Raw genomic sequence first — 21,080 nt, 5'->3', positions numbered from 1 at the left:
CCCATAAATCATGTACATTGTTTTGCTTGATTATATAGTTGGGGGGCATTTTTCTTTCTAAGTTTTCACAGTTTGGAGGAGGGCTACTTTAAGATTTCGTCATATAAAGTCTCTTCTTTGTTTTAGATTACTTCCTCGGGATCTATTCTAAAAATGGAATTATGGGGGAAAGAAGGACATAAGGATCTTGGGCTTTGTTGCAGTTGCCAGACCCTTCCCCCCAAAATTGAGCCTGTTTGCTGCCTGGTCGTGTGTGTGTTCATATCCGTCTTTCCCTGCAGCCCTCCCTCAGTGGGGTTTAGAAGTTGGTACTTGGGTGATCTTGCTGTCCACTAATCAGCAACAAGGTTGATGATTTTTCTGTTTTTTTGTTTGTTTGTTTTTACTATAAACTAGTTTTATATATATTTCATTCCTTTCTGTAACTGATTATATGGATAAGTTTTTAAAATACATTGTTCTTTCTGCACCCTTTATTGCTCTCTAACTTGTTATTTGTCCTAAAGGAAATGCCTCATCATTTCTCAGAATAGCTTTCTCCACATTGCTAACCACTTGTCCCAACAGAATTTATTAAGCGATTCCTTTATACATTCTTATATTAGTTCTGGGTTGTGTCATTTTAAGATCTTAATAAAAATTTAAGTGTATTTTTAAAATTTCTCTTCTACTTGTTTTATTTTTTGAGTTTCCAAGCCACATCATGTCGTTCTACTGATCTGTTCTTTTATAGTATTCTTTTTTAAATCTGGAAGAACGAGGATTCCCCTTTTACCCCTTCCCCTCCAACATTTTTTTTGTAATTTAATAACTCTTTGATGTGTGTAAGCACCTAATCCTTACCTTTTAAAAGCAAGGACAATCAAATGCCCTTTATTAAGTTGTCTTGCAATTTGTCATAAATTATGTCCGTGAATTTCTAGGCACAGATCAATCAATACTTGTCATCCGGTAGCCAATGAGTCACTTTAAGAATGGATTTAGAAAGAAAAAAAAGAAAAGAATGGATTTAGAATTAACTTTTGCTTAGCGTTTTCAGACACTTTTCTATAGTCTATTGGGTTCTTTTTCTAAAAAAATTTAACTTATGAAACCTCTCCTTACCTATTTGAAATTGGAAATAGAAGCTTTGTAAAATCAGGCATGAGATACACTCAGGGCTGTCTCTAAGTTTCCACATAATTACCTGACAAAATGGAGTTCGAGGGGATGGGAGATATTCAAGTGAGAAGGTGGATTTGAAATACTTGCCAGTATACCCGGGTTCTGACAGGCAACTTCTTGGTGGTTCTTTTGGCACAGAGGAACCAAATAGGTGAGAGGGTGTGCTTGGTTTTTCTCTTAAAACGTGACACCCACTGTGGGAGAGTCCCGCTTAGTGTTCTGAAAACCAGAGCCTTCAGCAAAGAAACCTTGGTTTAATCCTCAGGCAATTACCATATGGAAGTTTCCAGCAACAGCCAGCTCCTTTTCTGTGTCTGGGGCAGTTTCCATCCCCATTGCTATGACAACAGGGGGAAAAACTGTGTTCAGGTACTTATGGATTCTGGATCCAGAAAAAGGTTCAGGCTATTTGTTTCAAAAGCAAAAGAGTTGTCTGTGTCTTTGTACACGGAAAAGAAAAAAGCAATCCTTATGATTCAAGAGAAAAATGGGTGGGGCTGTCCTTTTCCATTCATTCCTTCACATAAATTATAAGTCTCGATTCTAGCCACCACACCTTTTAAGAAAAAGTCTGGGACTGTTGTTTCATGTGAAACTCTGTACCGTAGTGACACCCTATCCTGGCCGACAGCAGCAAAAGGACAAAAGGAAGGAAGTTTCCCTTTTAAATCCCCAGGAATTTTTTGATGAGATAATATTACAGAGTGAAATGTCTCTGCTCCTATTAGTTCAGTGTTTGGCTCCTTGTAACAGTAACCCACTTAGAAGCAGGCGGCCTTTTTGAAGTTATTTTAAACTTTCAGCAGAGTGTAGAGATATTGTAACCTTGGATAAGAGCACCACCAGCCCAGGTTTCAGTTGTGCCCTTTCAGACATGTGGAAAGTGCACCAGCATACCTCAAGGATTTTGTACTGAAAGCTTCTTAAAGAGTGGGTCTTGGTTTCAAAGCCTGGCTTGATGTCCCATACTCAAGGGAACGTAGTTCTGTTTCTTTAGATATTTAACCTTGTCTGACATAGTCTCTTGGCTTTGAAGTCCCCGTAGATTCTTTGTCCATTAACAAAACAGTAAAACCATGAGAGTCAACGTCTTCAGGCTCTGAGAAATTCAAAGAAGTCCATCTCCGTTTTTCAACATAAAACTAGATGTTGGCTCCCTGGCACCGATGGTAATCAGGTATAGGCATGGCTGGTTGTTAACCATTTTGCCCTAGCAGCTCCTTTCTCGGAAATGCAAGTATGATGTTCAGGGCCTCTTCTGGAAGTTATAGGACCTGCCTGTGTCTGGGAGAAAATTGGGCCTTCTCAGAACACTCACCCTGGCTATTGTGTCTGCCATCTCTGTAACACCCAAATCCGTGTCACGCTCTGGTGCCGCCTGAGGGTTATTTTTGGTCGTGGAGATGGTAAAGGCTGCTGGTTCTTCCTACGCCATGTCTCCCTGAGTCATCCCTCTGCTCTGGTACCAGCCACCCCCAGCCCAGGTCCTAGATGGCTCCCAGAACAGCAAGTGTCCATCGTCCTATGCAGGGAGCCTGTGGGGTCTCTCTTTGGCCCCCCAGAATACTTTCCCACAGGACCCACAGAATCTGCTGGAACACCTGGAGAAAAGGATTTCTGTCCAGCAGTATATGTAAAGTTTTTAATCAAAAGAATGCATGTGTATGTTTATAAAAAGGCAACGAGAACTTCATGGTTTATAATTAAAAAGAGCATTCTTCTGTTCCACTCTTCGCCATCCCTGAATTGCTATTCTCAGAGGCAATGATTTTCAATTATTCAGTAGTTTCTTCTGCTAGTCACCTCTGTGCATATTTTTAAATTTCTGTGAATGGTTTTTAAATAACATGTTTATACTGCTGCTTCATATTTTTAGTATATAAAAAATTTTTTTGACTTCCTCCTATGGAGGAAGATGAAGATTTTGTTCTTTTACACCCCCCTCCCCCACTTCCCATCTTTACATTTTTGCAGTATAGTTATTTCACAATTATTGCTTAGATTAGGGTTTACATTATTACAGCTGTCACTGTTCTCAACCAGGGCCGTGCAGGCCATACCCTGATTATGGTTTACAATTCTGGTATAACTTTGTTTTTTCTGGAGTTAATAATTATCCCTCCTCCCCATTACTTTTGTTTGCTATATAGTAACCATCACATTTCTGTTCTTGTTCAGAACTATAACATTCTTCTCAGAACTGTCAAACCCACTGGGTAATGACTCAGGTTATTGTTTGTTTGTTTATGTTTTTGGCTCTCCTGCAGTCTTCATACTTGTGGTCCCATCCGGACTGGTCACCCGGCAGGCTGGTTGCATAGCTGTCACCCTGGGATTTCCCATCACCATCATCCAGGGAATTCCCTCTCTGTCTCTTCTCTGTTGGGTTCCCTGTGCTCTGGATCCCATACTTGCCTTTCCCTTGGTTTATTCCTTTGCTTTGTTGGAGTTGACAGCAGCTTCCGAAATCGGACATGGGAGGAAAAATGTGAGGTTTTGCTTTTTAGCCTGGGACTTCCTCTGTTCTTTCCCCTCCACTGCCCTTAGAAAGCTCTGTCACAAGCCTGCCTGAGGGAAGTGTGGCAGCGTGGTGTTCTCTGCATTGAGAAAGCGTTAGCCGCCTCTGCATGCCCGGCTGCTGTGGTTCCACAGCAGGACCAAGAATGAACAGCCTTTGCTCCTATGCCATTATCGTCCCAGGAATGTCTTTGGTGACTTGGTCATCAATGACTATAAGAGCCTGGTCTTTTGAAGTTCTTGCAAGCAGTTTGATTAAATCCTGACTATTTGCCCTGATCCCTTACTTAGCGGAGCAGAGACCCAAGTGGCTTACCAAAAATAAGGCATGAGACAGGGCAGCAGGCGCCAGGCCGAAGGCTGTTCATTCAGCAGTCATTTACTGAGCAACTATTGGGCAGGAGGCTCTGGGCAGGGTGAAAGGGACCTATAAGTAACACTGTCTTCCTAGAGGCAGGTGCCCATCTTAGAGGGAAGGCGGAAAGAACTGTGGTATGCACCAAACAGCATTTGGGGACATAGTTATGTATTTAATGTCATTTAATCCTTACAGCAGCACCCTGTTGAGGCAGATGCTGTGGTCCCCTTTTTATAGATGAGAAAATCAAGGGTTATAGAAATCGAGTCATCTGCCCAAGGAGATGTGCCTCCTAAGAGGCAGGAGTGAGGTTGAAACACACGTTTGCATGATTCCAAAGCTCTCATTGTTTTCCATCCCAAAACACTCCTTGGAACAAAATTGAGAGCCACAGCCTCATCATGTCAACCCTCACAATAAAGGACTCACTGGGTATTTCCCTTCTACCGACTTAAGCAAGGATGTTGAACATCCCCAAGTGATTGTTCTGATAGCACAAGGCCAGAGGTATATAACACAGGACATATTTTGTGTTACATCCTTACGTTTAGTTGTAGCTAGTTAATCACTTGTGTTGTACACATCTGTCCCAGGGGTTTTGCTTGTCTTCTCATTTCAGGCCATCCTTCCCTTTCGTCAGTGTCCTCTGTCCAGTGGGCTCTTTCTTAAGTTCCATTCTAGGTTTCTTAGTTTGATTTTCCCCCTGTATGTTTTTATTAGTAATTCTTTCTGACATCCCTGAGTTCTTACACACAAGTCAACCATTTTTAACCTTCTTAAAAATATTAATGCAGAAACTTCTCAAATGTCAAAAATCTGATCAGGTAAACCTCACACCGCCAAACATTTTAAAATAAACTCAGAAATGCCTCTGATTTTTAAATGCTTATGTGCCACATCAAGTTCAAAGTTAACATGCTTGAACATCATTCACTGAAGTATCCTAATATTAATTTTTGAATGATTAAGCATTCGGAAGCGCACACAGGTCTTACGTGTCGTCACTGTCTATATGTCACTGGCTGGTGTCAACATGTGTGAATAAACAAGCTGGTTTTTATGTGATGACTGTCGGGAGTGATAGTATTGAAACTGTCTAGCTGAATGTTGAGGAGAATATATGCATTTCCTATGTAGGAAGTCCTCATTATCAACGAGTATCTATAGATGATTGTCGTCCAGAAAAGGACTTTGGGATCTTTTAAAAATATGGGCTAATATTTCTCAGTAAGTAGTGGAAAGAAGGGTTTGATTGGGGCTTTTTCTGGAAAAATGAAACTGAAAATAATAGTTTGTATTTGCATTTAACAAGTTACATTATAATAGCAGCTTTGTGCTGATTTCTGAGAACAAAAAGTGACTCCCATGTGGGCAGCATTGGGATATTTTCAGCAACATTATATGAGAGTATGGATGTTGCATCCTCCTCTTATGTTTGACTTCAGCAGGATCATCACAAGTTTTTCCAAAAATATGAGAGGATTCTCACTTTTTCCAAAGTTCTGTCTTAATCCCTTGATCATTCTCTGTGGAAGCTCCCATGTGGATTTCTTTTTAAATCCTTCACTAGATTGGTTGCCATAGGCTTTGAGTGGAAGGAATCCTGTCATTGATAAATGTGACTTCCATGGACTCCATTATATTCTGCATCAGTGGCTGATTTGCAGTTCTAGTTGGCAATTTATTTACAAGGTCTCGCCACAGTATCATCTGATATCTCAACAGAGGCTGATATAAGGATTAATAAAATGAAATACATAAACATAGTAACATAGTAGATGGTCAATTAACAGGAAAGCCAAATCCTTTATTTCCCCCAGATTTGGCATCTTCATTTGTATTTCATGCCTTTGCCTAGAATATTCCATCTTTTGAGACAGGTCAGTTCCTCGTTCCATTAAATTGCCCAGGATCTCTCATTTCTGGGCTGCACCCTTCACTCCTCCACTCCTTGATGCCTCCCCAGTTCAGGTACAGAACTGCCGGCAGGTGTGTCACCCATCTGCCTAAAATAACTATTTTCAATGTGCCATTCTTCTGCTGAAGAACCTGTGGCGTTTGTCTTGGTATCTAGTTTGCGAGCCCACCTCTTCTTTCTTTCTCGGTGTAGACTGTGGCCCTCCATACTGATCATGCTGGTCTCATTCCTCTCAAGCCGCTAGCTCCTCTTCTCTGGGCCTGGAACTTCTACCTGCCCTCTGTCCCTTTCCCCTGATCCATCTAACTCTTCCTTTGAAGCTCAGCTCAAGGCTCAGCAGTTGCAAAAAACTTCCCCAAACATTCTATTTGCAACTCTTGCTGCCTACACTTACCTCATGTTTTACTCGATCACCACAGAATTTAGAGCTGACAGGCAACCTTTTATTGTTTTCAATAAAGATTTTATCACTTAGTCTTTTCTCCCCAATCAGAAGACCTGCTCTTGGAGGAAGGGACAATAAAGGTAAACAGGTCAAGTGGGAAGGCACTGGACTGTGAATTCAAGGGCCAGGTCACCTTTGGGTGCTGTCACTTGCTGCGGTATTGTCTTGGAAAAACTACTTATCCTGAACTACAGTTCTCATCTGTAAAATGAGCGGGGGATAAGGAAGGGTGTATTAGTTTCCTGTCTGCTGCTATAACAAGTTAATGCAAACTTAGTGGCTTCAAGCAATCAAATTTATTCTCTTAACTAACGTTCAGGAGGTCAGAAGTCAAAAATGGGTTGGCAGGGCAACATTCTTTCTGGAGGCTCTTGCGGAGTATCCATTTCCTGTCTTCTTCAGCCCCAGGAGGCCAGCCGCCTGCATTCTGTGGCTCCTGGTTCTCTCCTTTATCTTTAAGACACATCTGCTCCATCCCCTGTCTGTTTCCATGATTCCTTTTTTCCTTATAAGGACTTTTGTGATTGACTACCTTGGACCCACCCAGTTAACCCAGGATAATCTCCCCACCTCAGATTTAATCACATCTGCAAAGTCTCTTGTGCCATGTAAGGTAACCTATTTACAGATTCTGGGATTAGGACATAGCTCTCTTGGGGGGCCATTATTCTGTCCACCACAATGGGTTCTTAGGTCTCTTGTGTCTCAAACATGCCATGAATCTAAAGACATACTTGTCCCAGTTATTTAAAGAGCACTGTACTAGTGTCTTTAACATCTTGACAAGTTATGTTTATCCATGAGGATTTCCTCTTCTCAAATTGTTATTAAGGATTCTAGGGCCTCATATGACTCAGTGATAGAACCCTGAGTGCAAGCCTTTGGATTGTTCTGTTTTCAGGTTTCTGCGGACTGCACTTTTACTAGCAAACATTGGACGATGCTCCTCTTACCTGTCTTTAATTTTGTGCTTTGCAGATTCTGAAAAAGCCCCCAAAGAATTTTATCAGTTTCCAAGTAACTAGGGAGAGCCATTAAACAGCCTGTGAATTACCCTGGTGGTTCTGCCTTATAGCTAGGGTCTCCTGATAAATGTCTGAATGTGTTTCCAGGTCCTCTTGCATAAGTTGAAGTAGATGCATCCTAAGGCCTGGAAGCCAAAGAGTCTTGGATACTAACCTAGCAATCTCATCTGTAACTGCTACTTAGTGTTATGGTATTTCACAGCAATTCAGATTGGCACTTGCATGGGAGCGCCACTATTTTTCTTTCCCTGCATCCCATAGGGTGGTGTCTACCTTGGGTGACCACTGCTTACAAAGCAGTGAGAAAGCATTTATAAAATATATTTATAGTGGCTCTATTGTTTTTCTCCCCAGTGCTCAGCTCGTTGTGCTGAGGTAGGATTCCCCATGGGTTGAACCCCCCCACACACACACCATATAATTTTAAGTTTTGAGGTTACTTTTGACTGTCGAGTCTGAGAAATGCGCAGTGTGAGTCAAACCGATCTGCAGCCTGCGTATTGACGTTTTCTTTCCCTTTTGTTTCCTAGATGCACCCGCTGGGCCTATGTAATAACAATGATGAAGAGGACTTGTATGAATATGGCTGGGTAGGAGTGGTGAAGCTGGAACAGCCAGAACTGGACCCGAAACCATGCCTCACTGTCCTGGGCAAGGTAAGCACCAGGCCCTTCAAATCACTCTGACTCCAATTGGTGTTCTCCGCACCCTCCTTTTGTCAATTCCTCAAATAGTCGTTTACAGAGAAGAGCCTTGCTGGCACAGCACTCTTTCCTAGCTGAAGTCGAGGGGGTTGAGGACTAAGACATGACTCGTGGCAGCCCACCGTGGTACTAACAAGCTTGGACTCTGAGGGAGACTGCCAGCACTGAGTCGGCTCCACCTTTCATCCACTGTATGGCCTTGGGCAAGTGACTAACCTTCAAGGAGTCTCAGGTTGTTGTCTGTGAAATGGGTTGATAATAGAGATTCACAATACCTTATCTTATACCCTTGGGGCCAGATGTTTCAGAATTCTGAGATTTTGAGTCTTTAGAAAAGTATTAAGGCATACATATTTTATAATAAGTAACCCCTAAGAGCTCTGGGGCAGTACTCCAACACATTCACATTTGCGTAGCAAATTATATGGATATTCACATTAGTGAGCTAACTAATATCTAAATAACTTCATGTTAGTTCAGGGCAGCTTTGCCTCCAAAATGAGTTCAGGTCCATTAAGTTTTGCTGCCGAGTAAGCTATGGAAAAACTTTTGGGTCTTAGAGCTTTTTTGGTTTCAGAATGGCAGACAGCAATTATGGTCCTGTATTAGAACTTACCTCATAGGATGGTTAGGAGGTGAGATGAGATGCAAACGTCTAGCACAGAATAAGCTCTCCAGAAAGGTTTACTACCATTGACTGTTGTCATCTCATTTAGAAGTACTAAAAAAAAGACATTTTTTTTTTTAGCTAAGAGGGTCAGCATTACCTCTGATTGCAGTATAATATAGAAATAAATTTATTTTGGAAAACCATTCATCAGTAATCTTAAAATATGACAGGTAGCATCCTGTTTTAAACTCAGTCATTTTGTGAAGGGGGAAGGTTTGGAGAAAGTTCTTAAAATTTTGGTTACAGGAAGGATGGTCTCTGCTAAGGAAAGTTTTATTGCCTGGATATCTTTTATATTCTCAGAAGCTGCTGTTCTCGGGACCATGGGGAGACAGCTGGGGGAAAAAAATCAGTCCTGGTTCCTGAGCTCTTGAGGATTTCTTGGGAGATTCAGGCAAGAGAAGAGGTGATTTTGATGCAGGGTACTTTAAAGAGAGCCTTCCCCAGACTTGAAGATATCCCAGTTCGTCTCCTGAAAGACTTTGGGCCCAGGAGACCCTCATGGGTCTAATCTGTGATTTTTGTGGCCCACTTGTGTTCTGAGTAGCTTCTGAGCACTTGTCAAGTTCTTTTGCCCCTTTACAGGAAACAAACAAACATACACAGGAATTAGTACCTGTTCGGTTTAGTTCCCAAAGTTGAATCAAGGTGTTTTAGGTGGTCCAGGTCCTGATACTTCATCATTTAATTAAATAGTTGGCCAGCACGGTTTAATGATTCTGGGAGAGCAGTGACCCCCTTGAGGCTATTTTAGTGTTTTCCTAGGAGAAATGCCAGCTACATCCAAAGGCTGTAGGAACAGTGCTTTCCTTGTGGATAATACGCTCATATAATATTTTCTCTTATACTTAAGCTGCTGCTATGCAGGGCTCAGCAGTCTGTCTTAATTTGCTTTGCGCAGGTCAGTGAGGCTCCACCTTTTTGTCTGTTGTTCCTATAAATGGGTTGGAACAGGGCTCCCAGGGACACCCCATTGTTCTCCCATGGCTTGGTGGTGTTGAAGTTCAGAGAACGCAATTGTTTCCTCCTCCACCTGGAACAACCTTGTAGTGGTTTTACTTAGAGAGTTTTGTATGGTTTGGCCTGCCGGCCTGTGAAGCCAAGGGAAATAAAAACCCAAGACATCAATTGAATCATCAAATACCTCTTGGGTTTATTCATTCACCAAATATTTATTGACTGCAGGGGCCTAGAAGCTAAGTATGTGATTCTACCTGCTTACAAGCAACAGCCCCCCTCTCCCACCCATGTTTCTGTTTGGAAAGACTGTGTGGTGGCCGGGTGGTATTTCCATGTGGTTTGTTACTGAAATTTGGCTTAACACCTGAATAAAATCATTAGCAAAAATGCTTGGCCAAGACAGATTCGCATTTATTTAAAACCTGGGCTGGTGCAGGAGGTATGATGAGTCAGGCATGTCTCTCTCTCTCTCTCGCTCCCTCTCTCTCTCTCTCTCTCTCTCTCTCTCTCTCTCTCTCTTTCTCCTTCCCTCTCTCTTTTTCTCTTTCATCATCTTAAAGTGTAGTTGTTCACAGCTTCAATTTTATTAACTGTGTTTTCTTTTTTCCTGAGTCCCCAGGGGCAGTGGCAAGAGACTAGGGTAAAGAAATGCGAAGTGATCCTCATGGACAGCCCAGTGCTTGCAGATAGCACAGCTTCCCATCATGTCTTTGCTGTTAGTGACTAGGGCGAGGAGGTGGGCAGTGGAGAGAAGCACAGAAGGAGAAACTACAGCCAAGTCAGTGTGGGGGTGGGGCAGGGGCTGGGATCTTCTGTATGGATGTTGGGACTTGTTAAAAACCATAGAAGGGAGGACTTTGTCAGGCATTCGGAAAAGCCTGTGGGAGAATAGGGGAGTGCCAGACACAGACCCCACCCCCCCTCCCCGCCATCACCCACCCTCATTACCCAGCCGCCCACAAAAAATGCCATGGGGCGAAAAGTTGAAATAAGAGAGGAATGTCCTAAATTAAAAAAAAAAAAAAAAAAGTAAATGCCTCTCTACGAGTTCAAATACAGTTTCATTTTAAAAGCAAAAGACATAAACTCATCACCTTGGTTTATTACTGAGCGCTTTTGAACTCCTCAGAAAGGAACACTATAAACTCATGAGAGAAAAATGATTTATGATCCCCTCCTCATAATCTTTTTGATTCTATAGGAGGCGGGACAGACAGTAGGATCAGCTAGGGAGGCAGAGTTGGGGTGAGGGTGAGCCCCCACAGGGAGGCAGCAGGCCAGGGCGCCAGGCCAGGCCCTGCCTCACACCAGGCCTGGGTGAATCTTAGCTTGGGGGGCCTCTTTTCACTGAATGTGAAGAGGCTGTTCTGGGTTCCTTGCGTTTTTAATATTTTGAACTTCTGTATCATATTTAAAACATCCTCTTGATAATCCTATAATAGTTTGAGGAGATTCTAGTTGTAGCATTGAAAGACAAGCTCCATTACCTGAGAAATTAAATTAGAATAAAATTGACATTTCTAAGTAGCTCACTATTGAAAGTAACGGTCTAAACCATCCCCAAAGTATAGGACTCTATATTTATGCAGCAGGCATTTTAACCCTTCAATTCAAACAGGGTTTATTAAGCATCTTATGGGACTGGTAAGAATTTTGAAGGTTGACTTAATAGCTTTGGCTTCTAACCTCAAAGAGAGTCATGGCAGGGAACATATAGAATGTACTGGAGTTTCTAACAGAGCCCACTTGGCCCAGATTTCATAAATAAATCCCCCTACCCCGATACCCAACGTTGGAGTAAAATCTTGGAAAGGATTTTGAAAGACAGAGCGATCAACAGGCGTGGACTTGGCTCTTTCTGGTACTTAAGTGGACAGTGAGGAAGTTAATGAAAAGAGAAAGGCAGGAAATTTCAAGTCCCGGAGACCCAGCTTTGGCTGAGTAACCTTAGAAAGGTCACCTCAGCTCTTGGGGCCTTACTCTCCTCGTTGGGGCTCATGCTGCCTCCGTCATTGTGGAGGGGGTTCTGTGAGATGTTTGTGGAGCACTTCGCAACGGAGCCTGGCTCAGGGTGAAATCCTCATGGTTTGGGTGCTCACTCAGTGCTGAGAGCTTACTAGGCCGTGTCTCCTTTCACTGTCAGACTAACTCTGAGGCTGTGTCCAGGCTCCCATTTTACGATGAGGAAATTGAGCCCTCGTGAAGTTCTCTACGTAACCTGGGATCCGAGGGCTCCCGAGTAGCTGAGCTGAGGTCGGAGATGAAGACTGTGCTACTGCCTCATCAGTGTCAGGCTCTTCCGCTTGCCCCCTTTTGTCTTCACCAGTTTTTCTAGATAAAAGTCAGATACTTTTCTGACTTTTGCTTGCTTAGGGCCTGGCACTTTTTTTAAATTTTTTTATTTGGAGCCTTGGGGAAGGGGAACAGCCAAGTTGCTGTCCCTCAGTCTTAGTTGTGGAGAGCTCAGCTCCAAGTCCAGTTGTGCCGCTCAGCTCAGGTGCTGTGCTCAATTAGTTGCAGCTGGGCGTAGCCACCATCCCATGCAGGAGTTGAACCAGCAGGCTTGTTGGTTGTTAAGAGCGCACATTCTATCCACTGAGCCATCCGGGCGGCAGCTCAGCTCAAGGTGCCAAGTTCAGTTTCATTTGCGGGTAGGCATAGTCACCATCCCATGCGGGAGTCAAACCAGCAGCCTTGTTGTTAAGAGCGCACGCTCTATCCACTGAGCCATCTGGGCGGCAGCTCAGCTCAGGGTGCGGAGCTCAGTCCTTAGTTGCAGGTGGGTGTAGCCCACCATCGAACAGGCAACCTTATTGTTAGGAGCACGTGCTCTCACCAGCTGAGCCATCCTGCCACCTGTTGGCAGCCCAGCGGCAGCTCAGCTCAGGCGCAGCTCACTGGCCCATGCGGGAATCAAACTGGTGACCCTGTTGCTCAGAGCTCACGCTCTTGAGCAAGCTCTTAACCATCTGAGCCACTCGGCTGAGGGCCTGACAGTCTTGATTGCGAGTTTAGAGGACTCCAGAAGAGGGATTCGTTGGCCCATCTTGGATCAGGTACTCATCTTTAGTCTGGTCAGCTGTGGTCTGGCCCTGGGAACACACTGGAACTTAGCTCCCTGCCCAGCCATGTGTGGGGAGTGGGAGGAAGAGGTGCCCTCCCGAAGAAAGCTAATGGGGACAGGGCTGTGCCGCCACCCCCTAAGCAGCCCCCTGAGATCACCAAGTTATGTATGGGATCATAGGCCGGTGGATGAGGTCCTCAATTTATCCTGAGGTGTCCAGAGACGCTCCAGTTGGAAGGGACTCCTGGTTCATGTGTACTATGAAGAAGCAGATCCTTGTCTTGCCTTGAACTGAGGGCTGGTCCCTGGCACAGACAGTCAGAGCTGTGAGCGGAGAAGCAGGTCCATGTGGTAGAGGGGGCAGGCGGGCTTTACAGAGAGGGGCTTGTGTGAGACAGGGTGTGATAGAGGAATAATCTCCAGGAACAGGGAAGAAAGAAAGGGAGCACAAAGTTCTTCAAGGGACGCTGAAAGTTGCTGGGGAAGGAAGAGGCTTTCAGGTTAAGGAACTTGGTCTTCATCCCTTAGGTAGCTGGGAGCCACTGAAGGTTTCTGACAAAAGGATGGGTGCCATAGCTTCCAGCTTTGGAAATGTTCGCTTAGCAGTGGCAGCTAGGCTGGGTGGAGCCAAGAGGATCAGGTTACTCTTTACTGCTGATATTTCTGGGCACTAAATGGGCCCAGACATCAGTTCTTTTAAATGCTTTGGTGAGGCTCAAGCGAGTGACAGTGACAAGGACACGTTGTATTTGCCCCTAGATTTCCCAGTCTCTTCATCTGCCCTTTTAATGTTTTTGCATTTAGGCAAATGTGAAATGTAGAGACAGCATGGCCAACAGCGTGGCCGTTGGGGAAACGGCTCTGTTGTGAGGCAGAAGAGCTGGTCTGTAACTCCGGCTCTCTATTGTGCAGCGGGAAACCCAAGGATGAGGGGCTGATGGAGAATTGGGCCCTTAGATTCACATTCACCCCACCAACCCACATCCAGTCCTCAGAGTGTCTTGGCAACTTCTTCCCAAAGAATAAAGAAAGACTCTCGGAGCCAAAAGGACTGGAAGGCAGAAAACAGAGTCAAAGGAATTTTTTTTTCAGGGTAGTTGTGGGAAGAAGAGAGCATGTAATGATTAAGACGTGGGTTTAGACATCAAACTAACTTGAGTTTAAACCAGTTCCAGCCCTTTAAGCTGTGTGATCTGGGGCAGTCACTTACCCCCTCTCCCTGCATGTTTCTGCCTCCTTAGATGGGAACAGAACTTAAAGGAGATACAGTGTGTGTCAAGTGTTGGTGGTTGTTCCTGGCACAACCGAAAGCACTCAATAAAATAGCAGCTCTTATTAACCATCCTCTCTTCCTTTCTCTTCCCCTCCCTCATTATCCTTCAGTTTCTTTTAGCACTCCAAGTTCTATTTCTTAAGTGGGCATATCTACCGAGACAGAAAATGAAACAGTGGTTGCCAGGGGCTGAGCGGGAAGAGATGGAAAGTTATTGTTTAATGGGTATGGAGTTTCAGTTGAGGAAGATGACTAAGTTCTGGAGATGGATGGTGGTGATGGTTGTATAACAAAATGAATGTACTTAATGCCACTGAACGGTACACTTAAAAATGGTTAGAATGGTAAATTGTATGTATATTTTGCTGCAATAAAGAAAAAGAAAAAAAATCATTTTAAAGTAAGCACGCGAAGTTTGAAGGCCAAGGGTATTAAAAAAGAAAACGTAAGCATTTTGTTTCTGTGGTGATGGGGTGTAGTCCCATCATGAATGAGCACTGCTTCTGCTGAGTCCTGGTGGAAAATAAAACCCTCTGTCCCATAAGACATGTTATAAATGATCCAGGAGCAGTGAGAACAGAGACCCCATCTAGCTTTGCAACTGAGGCTGCTCCCAGGGACATGTCTTACTCACCGTTCAAAGAACAACTGCCAAGATAGAGAATGTGAGTAAAGGAAAACCAGAATTTAATATGTATTGTCTTTTTATGACATAGTGGAAAACAGAAAAGTGACACTAATTATAATCCAAAGATGTTTGAATTTCTTCACTGAATATTAACCAGAACCTGAGGTGTAACACAGTGATAGGCAATAGTCGGGGCTTAAAGGAAGAAAAGGACTTGGGCGCAAAATCCAGAAAGGGGACCGTTGCCCCATAATGATAAATGGGTTTTGGCCAAATCTCTCTGTCCTGGGGCTTTTCTCAGCATCATATCTGTGGGTTCGCCGGTAAAAGTCAAAGCTATTAAATTCACGGTGTATGTGTTAATCTATCCTAGCGATTCTCAAAGTGTGGTCAGGGGTCCCTTAGGGATCCTTACGATCCTTCCCAGGGGGCCCTCAAGACCAGAGCTATTTTCATAATAATACTCGTATGTCCCTTGCCTTCCTCACTCTCATTCTCTCACAAATGTATGGTGGAGTTTTCCAGAGACATCATTTTGTGTGGTGACTTCATTGCTCTGACGGTTCATGGAATGTGTGCTTGTATATTCTGCGTTTTAAAGATTTATCAGTTTTAATTCCTAATATGGTAAATATCAATAGCTAGAACCCACAGAAACAGAAGTGCTTTGGGTTCTTAATTTTTGAGAATGTGAAGGTCGGCCAGAGATTTGAATGCACCGAGCTAGCATTATGTCCCCACTGTAAGCTCATCTCATAGAGCTGGGCAGAGGGAGAGAGACCTTGTTATAAAGTTAGCGGAAGTGAGCAGAAACTAGGGGACAATACAGGAAATAAAGGTGAATAAGCTGTCATGAAATTATTCTGTTCTGCAGCATTGGAGCCAAAAGAGTGTTGGTTTGGAAGTGTTAGTAATTTGAATAAAACCAATGGGTTGCTGTTTTCCTCATCTAATAAATAACCAGATAATGAATTTGAAGACCTTAGGTGAGAAAGATCTTAGTATCCCTGAGGCTTGCATTGGAATATAACCTTCAACCTTGACCTTCTAGAACAGGGCTTACAGGGAGGGATAGGCCTTTACTTGAGGCAGGAACCTGTGGGAACTTGGATAAAAGCTGCCGAGTTGTTTACGAGTCATTTAGGTGTGGAGGGCGGATGGACTTATCAGCTTTAGCATGCCATTCTCATTGGGCTTTTTGGTCACAGATGTGACCAAAATTTCCTGGGATACCTGAGTGTCCTGGTCCTTAGGCCAAGCTCAGCTTAGCGCTCCTCGCTGAGTATGACATTCCCGTCTCAAGAGGGGTGGTGGGACTGAAATCCTGGGGTCTGACTTGCTGTGGGAAAGGGGACAAGGTGGTGACTGTAGCAGGGTCTGAGAGGCAGCTGCTCCACATCACAGGTGTTGGCCTCCTCCAGTCAGGGCAGTGAGTATGGTTTTTGTCACATCCCTGAGCGCAGGGCACTGTGACTGCAGCTCATTGCCGTGGTATCCCTGGGAGCACCCTGTGCTTGGGACACTTAGCTGTGTCAAACCTTCCCAGGGCTTGTTATCTGAGTCCTCTTATTGCAGTGGTTCTCAACTGGGGGTGTTTTGCTCCCCCACCCCCACCCATCCCCCAGCCCCAGGGGACATTTGGCAATGTCTGGAGACATTTTTGGTCTCCAGACAAAAATATCCAGGAGGGGGTGGGGATGTCTAATGGCCAAGGATGCTGCTGAACATCTTGCAGCGCACAGGACAGCCTTCACCTCCCTGCGCGCCCCCTCCCGCCCCCACCTCCAACAAAGAATGATCTGGCTCCAAATGTCAGCAGTGTTGCAGTTGAGAAACCCGGTTGTATCATGACATACAAGTTCTGTCTCCCTAAGAAGACCTTGAATTCCACTTCTTTCCTCCTTCATTCCCTTCTCTGCCCCACTGCCCTCCAGTATAATGACAGGTTCATGGCAGCCTTTGTGGTATGTTCTGTTGAAGTGCATGATCAATGTTATACAACACGTTCGTGTTTCCATGTGAGGCGTGCAAAGAGCCCAGATCTTGGAGCTCTGTGGCCTAGAGGCAAATAAGTCTTCTCCTCTGGTAGTAAGTAGCTGGGTAACTTTAGGCCAGTTAGCCTCTCTCATGGCTTCCATTTCTCTCTGTCCCCTTCTGTAAAGATAGTTGTGATGATTAAAATATATTGTACACCAACTTCTTGGAATTGTGAGTACTCAATAAATAACCAGTTTCCCCCCCTCTCTAAATATACTCCTACCAAGCGGATGGAAACCCTTTTTCTAAGGTGAGCTGAAGTGGGTTTCCTTTTGGAGAGACAGTTTTGGAAGGCTCTTCAGATTTATTTTAAGGAACACTCTGGTGAATGCTTCCCATATTTGGTTAAAAAGGAAAGTAAGAAAAGAACTTAGTAGAAGAAATCAGATCGGGAGGAAAAGATTGACATGATATAAATGGAAAAAGGAAAAACTCAGGGAATACCACTTTTCTTCTAAGGTCATGTGTCTGATTTGAAAGTCATAAACTTTGATTACTTTCTTGTACACGTAAACCTTCCAGCAACCTCTTAGTTAAAAGGCTATATTAAGCACAATGTATTTTTTTTTACTAGATCCGAGACATTTTCAGCTATAAAAGGCTAACCGAAACCATTATTTGAAATCCACTGAGAGGCTTAAGGGAGTTTTGAAGATAGAGTGAGTGAGTAGAACAAATAATGTGTCTGCCAACCCATGGAGCACAGCTGCTGGCCACCTCCCCGGACTGGGGGAAGCCTGGCTCGCAACACTCCTTCTGGCGATTGTCCGCTGCGATTAAACCAGGCTCTCAGCAGAGCAAGGACCATAAAATGAGGCTGTCCTAGGAAACTAGGAATAGTTTGACAGGCCAGTGGAAAAGCCCATCAAAAATAGCTAATGATCTTACCTACCTCTGAGAGGCCATTTTGAAGTATAAAAGAAGTTAGAACCTAACATATTAAGTCATCGTAGTATGTATAGTACCAGTCCCGAGTCAGGTGACCTGAATCTCACATACCCTTGAGACAAGCCCCAAGGTCCCATCTGCTCTCTGTTCTCAGATAGAGGGGCCTTGCACACGCCATGTGCATGAATGAACCCAAATGAGCTGTCACTTGAGTGTGTTTCTGGCCATGTCCATGGGCATTTCAGATTTGGGGGACTGTCTTGACAGTGACTGCATGTAATTGGTTTACTATCCACCACGCCCCTGGAAAACCTACACACCAGGTTTGAACATAGCCCGTTTGAGAGGACTTGAGTTACACTTGTGTAGGAGAGCGCTACACCCCCAGCCTGGGCAGACATTCCCACTGGGTGCAGAAGCAGGAGGAATGGGCACGTTGGCAAGAGCCTGTCCGCTGTCCTTGGTCACAAGACCGTCTCAGACTGCAGACAAATGCAATTTCTTTCCCTTGTGATGTCTTTTGTGTTTGTTTCTTTTCCAAAAAGTACCATATTTTATTTGATAAAAGGTACCCTTCTGCTTTGGTGATCTCGTTTTCCAAATTAAACATTGGGCTGTGTGTTCTGACTAATGCTTTTTGTGCTCTGATTTAGGTTTGAGGCAGTCTAAACAATTCCTTTGGGATACTGAAATATTTTAAATTTTGCATCATTTTTGCTAGTTATAAAAATAATAAAAGGGTTTCAACACATTCCAGTTGTGCTAAGCACTGTTGGATACACTGAAGTTCTAGGCAGCCTGAAGAACTTGGACTAGTCCCTGGGATGTGCAAAAGGCACTTGGCCTTCACCGTTCCACATTCACCTATTGCTGATAGACTTTCACAAATGTATCAACTCCTAAATGAACCTCAGAGAAAGGAATGTGGACTATGAAGGGAACTTTTGTTACCTTGGCTTGATTTTCAGAAACAGAATTTTAAAGTGTTTAGCTTCTAAAGCATTCTTTTTCATCTGTTTGTAAACAGTAGATTGGTTTTTGAGAATGAGTTTGTTTTTTTTAAGTTACAGTTGATACAATCTTAACATTTTTTATAATCTCTAATTTTAAAGGTATACCCAAAATTTATAGCATTAATTTAATTTACTATTTTTGTAACTAACAGAAATTTTCTGGTCCCTTGTCTTTATTTTCAAGTGTGTAAGCAATATAATAATTTTTACCACCATTCTTATATTCCTAGTGCCATGAACAATGTCTAACACATATAGCAGTAAATATTTCTTGCATGAAACAATTAATTATGGAGAATCTGAAAACAGAAGGAGAAAAACTACCTTTAATTCTACTTCCTTAACCCAAGTTCTGTCAATTTGGTTTATTCCCTTCCAGTCGTCTTAATAATACATGCTAGTCATTTTATCATAACCTATAATTATAATGGCTGCATAGCATGACAATAGAACATACCATGATTTCGTTGACCATTCCCCCAGGGTTCAATAATTGGATTGCTTTTGTTTTATTTTTAACCCTTAAAATAAACCAAGTTGAAACTTTTCTCTATGAAGGGTGGGCTTTTTGGGTTTCTTTTCTTTTTTAATTATTTCCTGTGGTAATATTCCAGGAGATTATTGATCAAAAGATATGAACACTTTTTTATGATTCTTGATGTAAACAGTTACAAATTGCTTTTCAGGAAAGTTCCCTCAGTTTACCCTGCCACTAGTAATCATTTTTGCCTTATTTACTTTTTCCATGGTCACTATTTTTCTTTTAATATACTACATCCTTAAATCACCCCAAATTTATTTGACATGAGTGGCTAAGTAGAGTCTGAGTCTGTCTGTCTCTCTCTCTCTCTCTCTCTCTCTCTTTCTCTCTCTTTCTCTCTCTTTCTGTCTCTCCCCCCCCTCTCCTCTCTCTCTCTCTCCCTCCCTCCTTCCCTCCCTCCCCCCCAAAGTTCTTCCAATGCCTTTTAACTTACTTCCTTCATTTTTATATATCCCTCTCCTTAAAAAAAAAAAAAAAATATATATATATATATATATATATATATATATTCTGTTCTACTCTATGCTATAGTAGGGTCATATCCTGCATTATCTACTGTCAAATAAATTCTGTATCCCTTTTGGGGACAGTCCCACACTGGTTTACTTTTTGAATTCATTTAAAAGAATTTATCTATAAATCAACAAAGCAAATGCCTATTGGTGCTGTTTTTTAGACCTAATTAATTCTCAGCCTCTCCCCGTTAATACATCATATCCCGGCCCCAACTGTCAGTATGGGAGTTGCTTTCAGAATCTGTGTTCATTATCATAATTGCCATATTCAAGTTTCATTCCAGCATGCACACATAATTTTCATTATACGGGAAATGTATATCGTGGTTAAAACTGACTATGAACCTATTTCAACTTTAGGTTCCAAGAGCAATCATTTCACCACCAAAACTTTTCTACCTGTTTGTGTCCTGGAAATATGTTTTTAGATGTTTGGACTCTCTACAGAACAGAACAGAATTGGCTGATAAGATTGTTCCTATGTGAAAGGCGTATTCATTTTTTTAAAAGTGTATAGCGACTTTTAGTATATTCATAGAATTGTGCAAATGTCACTACAATCAGTTTTAGGATGTTTTCATATTCTTTATATATATTATAGATACAAGTCCATTTTCGGATATATGAACATTTTCATCACCCCAAAAAGAAGGGGTAAGGGGTTCCCTGTTAGCAATCATCTGTCCTCCATTCTGGACATTTCATAAAAATGGAATCAAACAATATGTGGTCTTTTGTGTCTGGTTTCTTTTGCTTAACATAATGTTTTCAAGGTTCATCTCATTATTTTTTTATTGCCAAATAGTCCATTGTATATTGTCTATCGCTTGTTTATCAGTTGGTGGACATTTAGATTGTTTCCACTTTTTGATTATTAAGAATAATGATCCTGTGAACATTGGTGTACAGATTTTGTGTAGATATTTCATTTCTCTTGGGTAAATAACTAAGAGTGGAATTGCTGGGTAATATAGTAGTAACTCTGTGTATAACCTTTTGAGGAAGGTTAAACTGTTTTCCAAAGTGGCCACTCATTCTCAATTACTACCAACAATGTGTGATTTCTCCACATCTTTGCCAACACTGTTATTGTCTGTCTTTTTTATTACATCCATCCTAGTAGGTGTGAAGTGGTATCTCGTTGTGGTTTTGATTTGCATTTCCCTGATGGTTATTGGTGATGTGCATCTTTTTATGTACTTATTGAAAGTTTATATATTTTATTTGGAGAAATATCATTCAGATCCTTTGCCCATTATTTAATCAGTAATTTTTTTTTTTTTTAAGATTTTTATTGGGCAATTGGTGGATGGGAACAGTGCTGGGGAATTAGGGGAAGGGGAACAGACAAGTTGCTGTC

At 42.7% G+C, this 21,080-nt stretch overlaps 1 protein-coding gene across 2 annotated transcripts in view; it reads left to right on the top strand.

Annotated features, from left to right (window-relative positions):
- The window catches only part of ZNRF3 (zinc and ring finger 3), a 171,188-nt gene that overhangs the window by 100,108 nt on the left and 50,000 nt on the right, over positions 1 to 21,080 (top strand). For both annotated transcript variants that reach the window (XM_019643234.1, XM_019643233.1), the window contains exon 2: positions 7,958 to 8,083. In XM_019643234.1, the coding sequence (XP_019498779.1) occupies positions 7,958 to 8,083 (126 nt within the window). The remainder of the gene's footprint in view (positions 1 to 7,957; positions 8,084 to 21,080) is intronic.

The sequence above is a fragment of the Hipposideros armiger genome, unplaced genomic scaffold (assembly GCF_001890085.2).
Source record: "Hipposideros armiger isolate ML-2016 unplaced genomic scaffold, ASM189008v1 scaffold_75, whole genome shotgun sequence".
NCBI lineage: Eukaryota > Metazoa > Chordata > Mammalia > Chiroptera > Hipposideridae > Hipposideros > Hipposideros armiger.
This window is presented reverse-complemented; position numbering and strand designations above follow the sequence as displayed.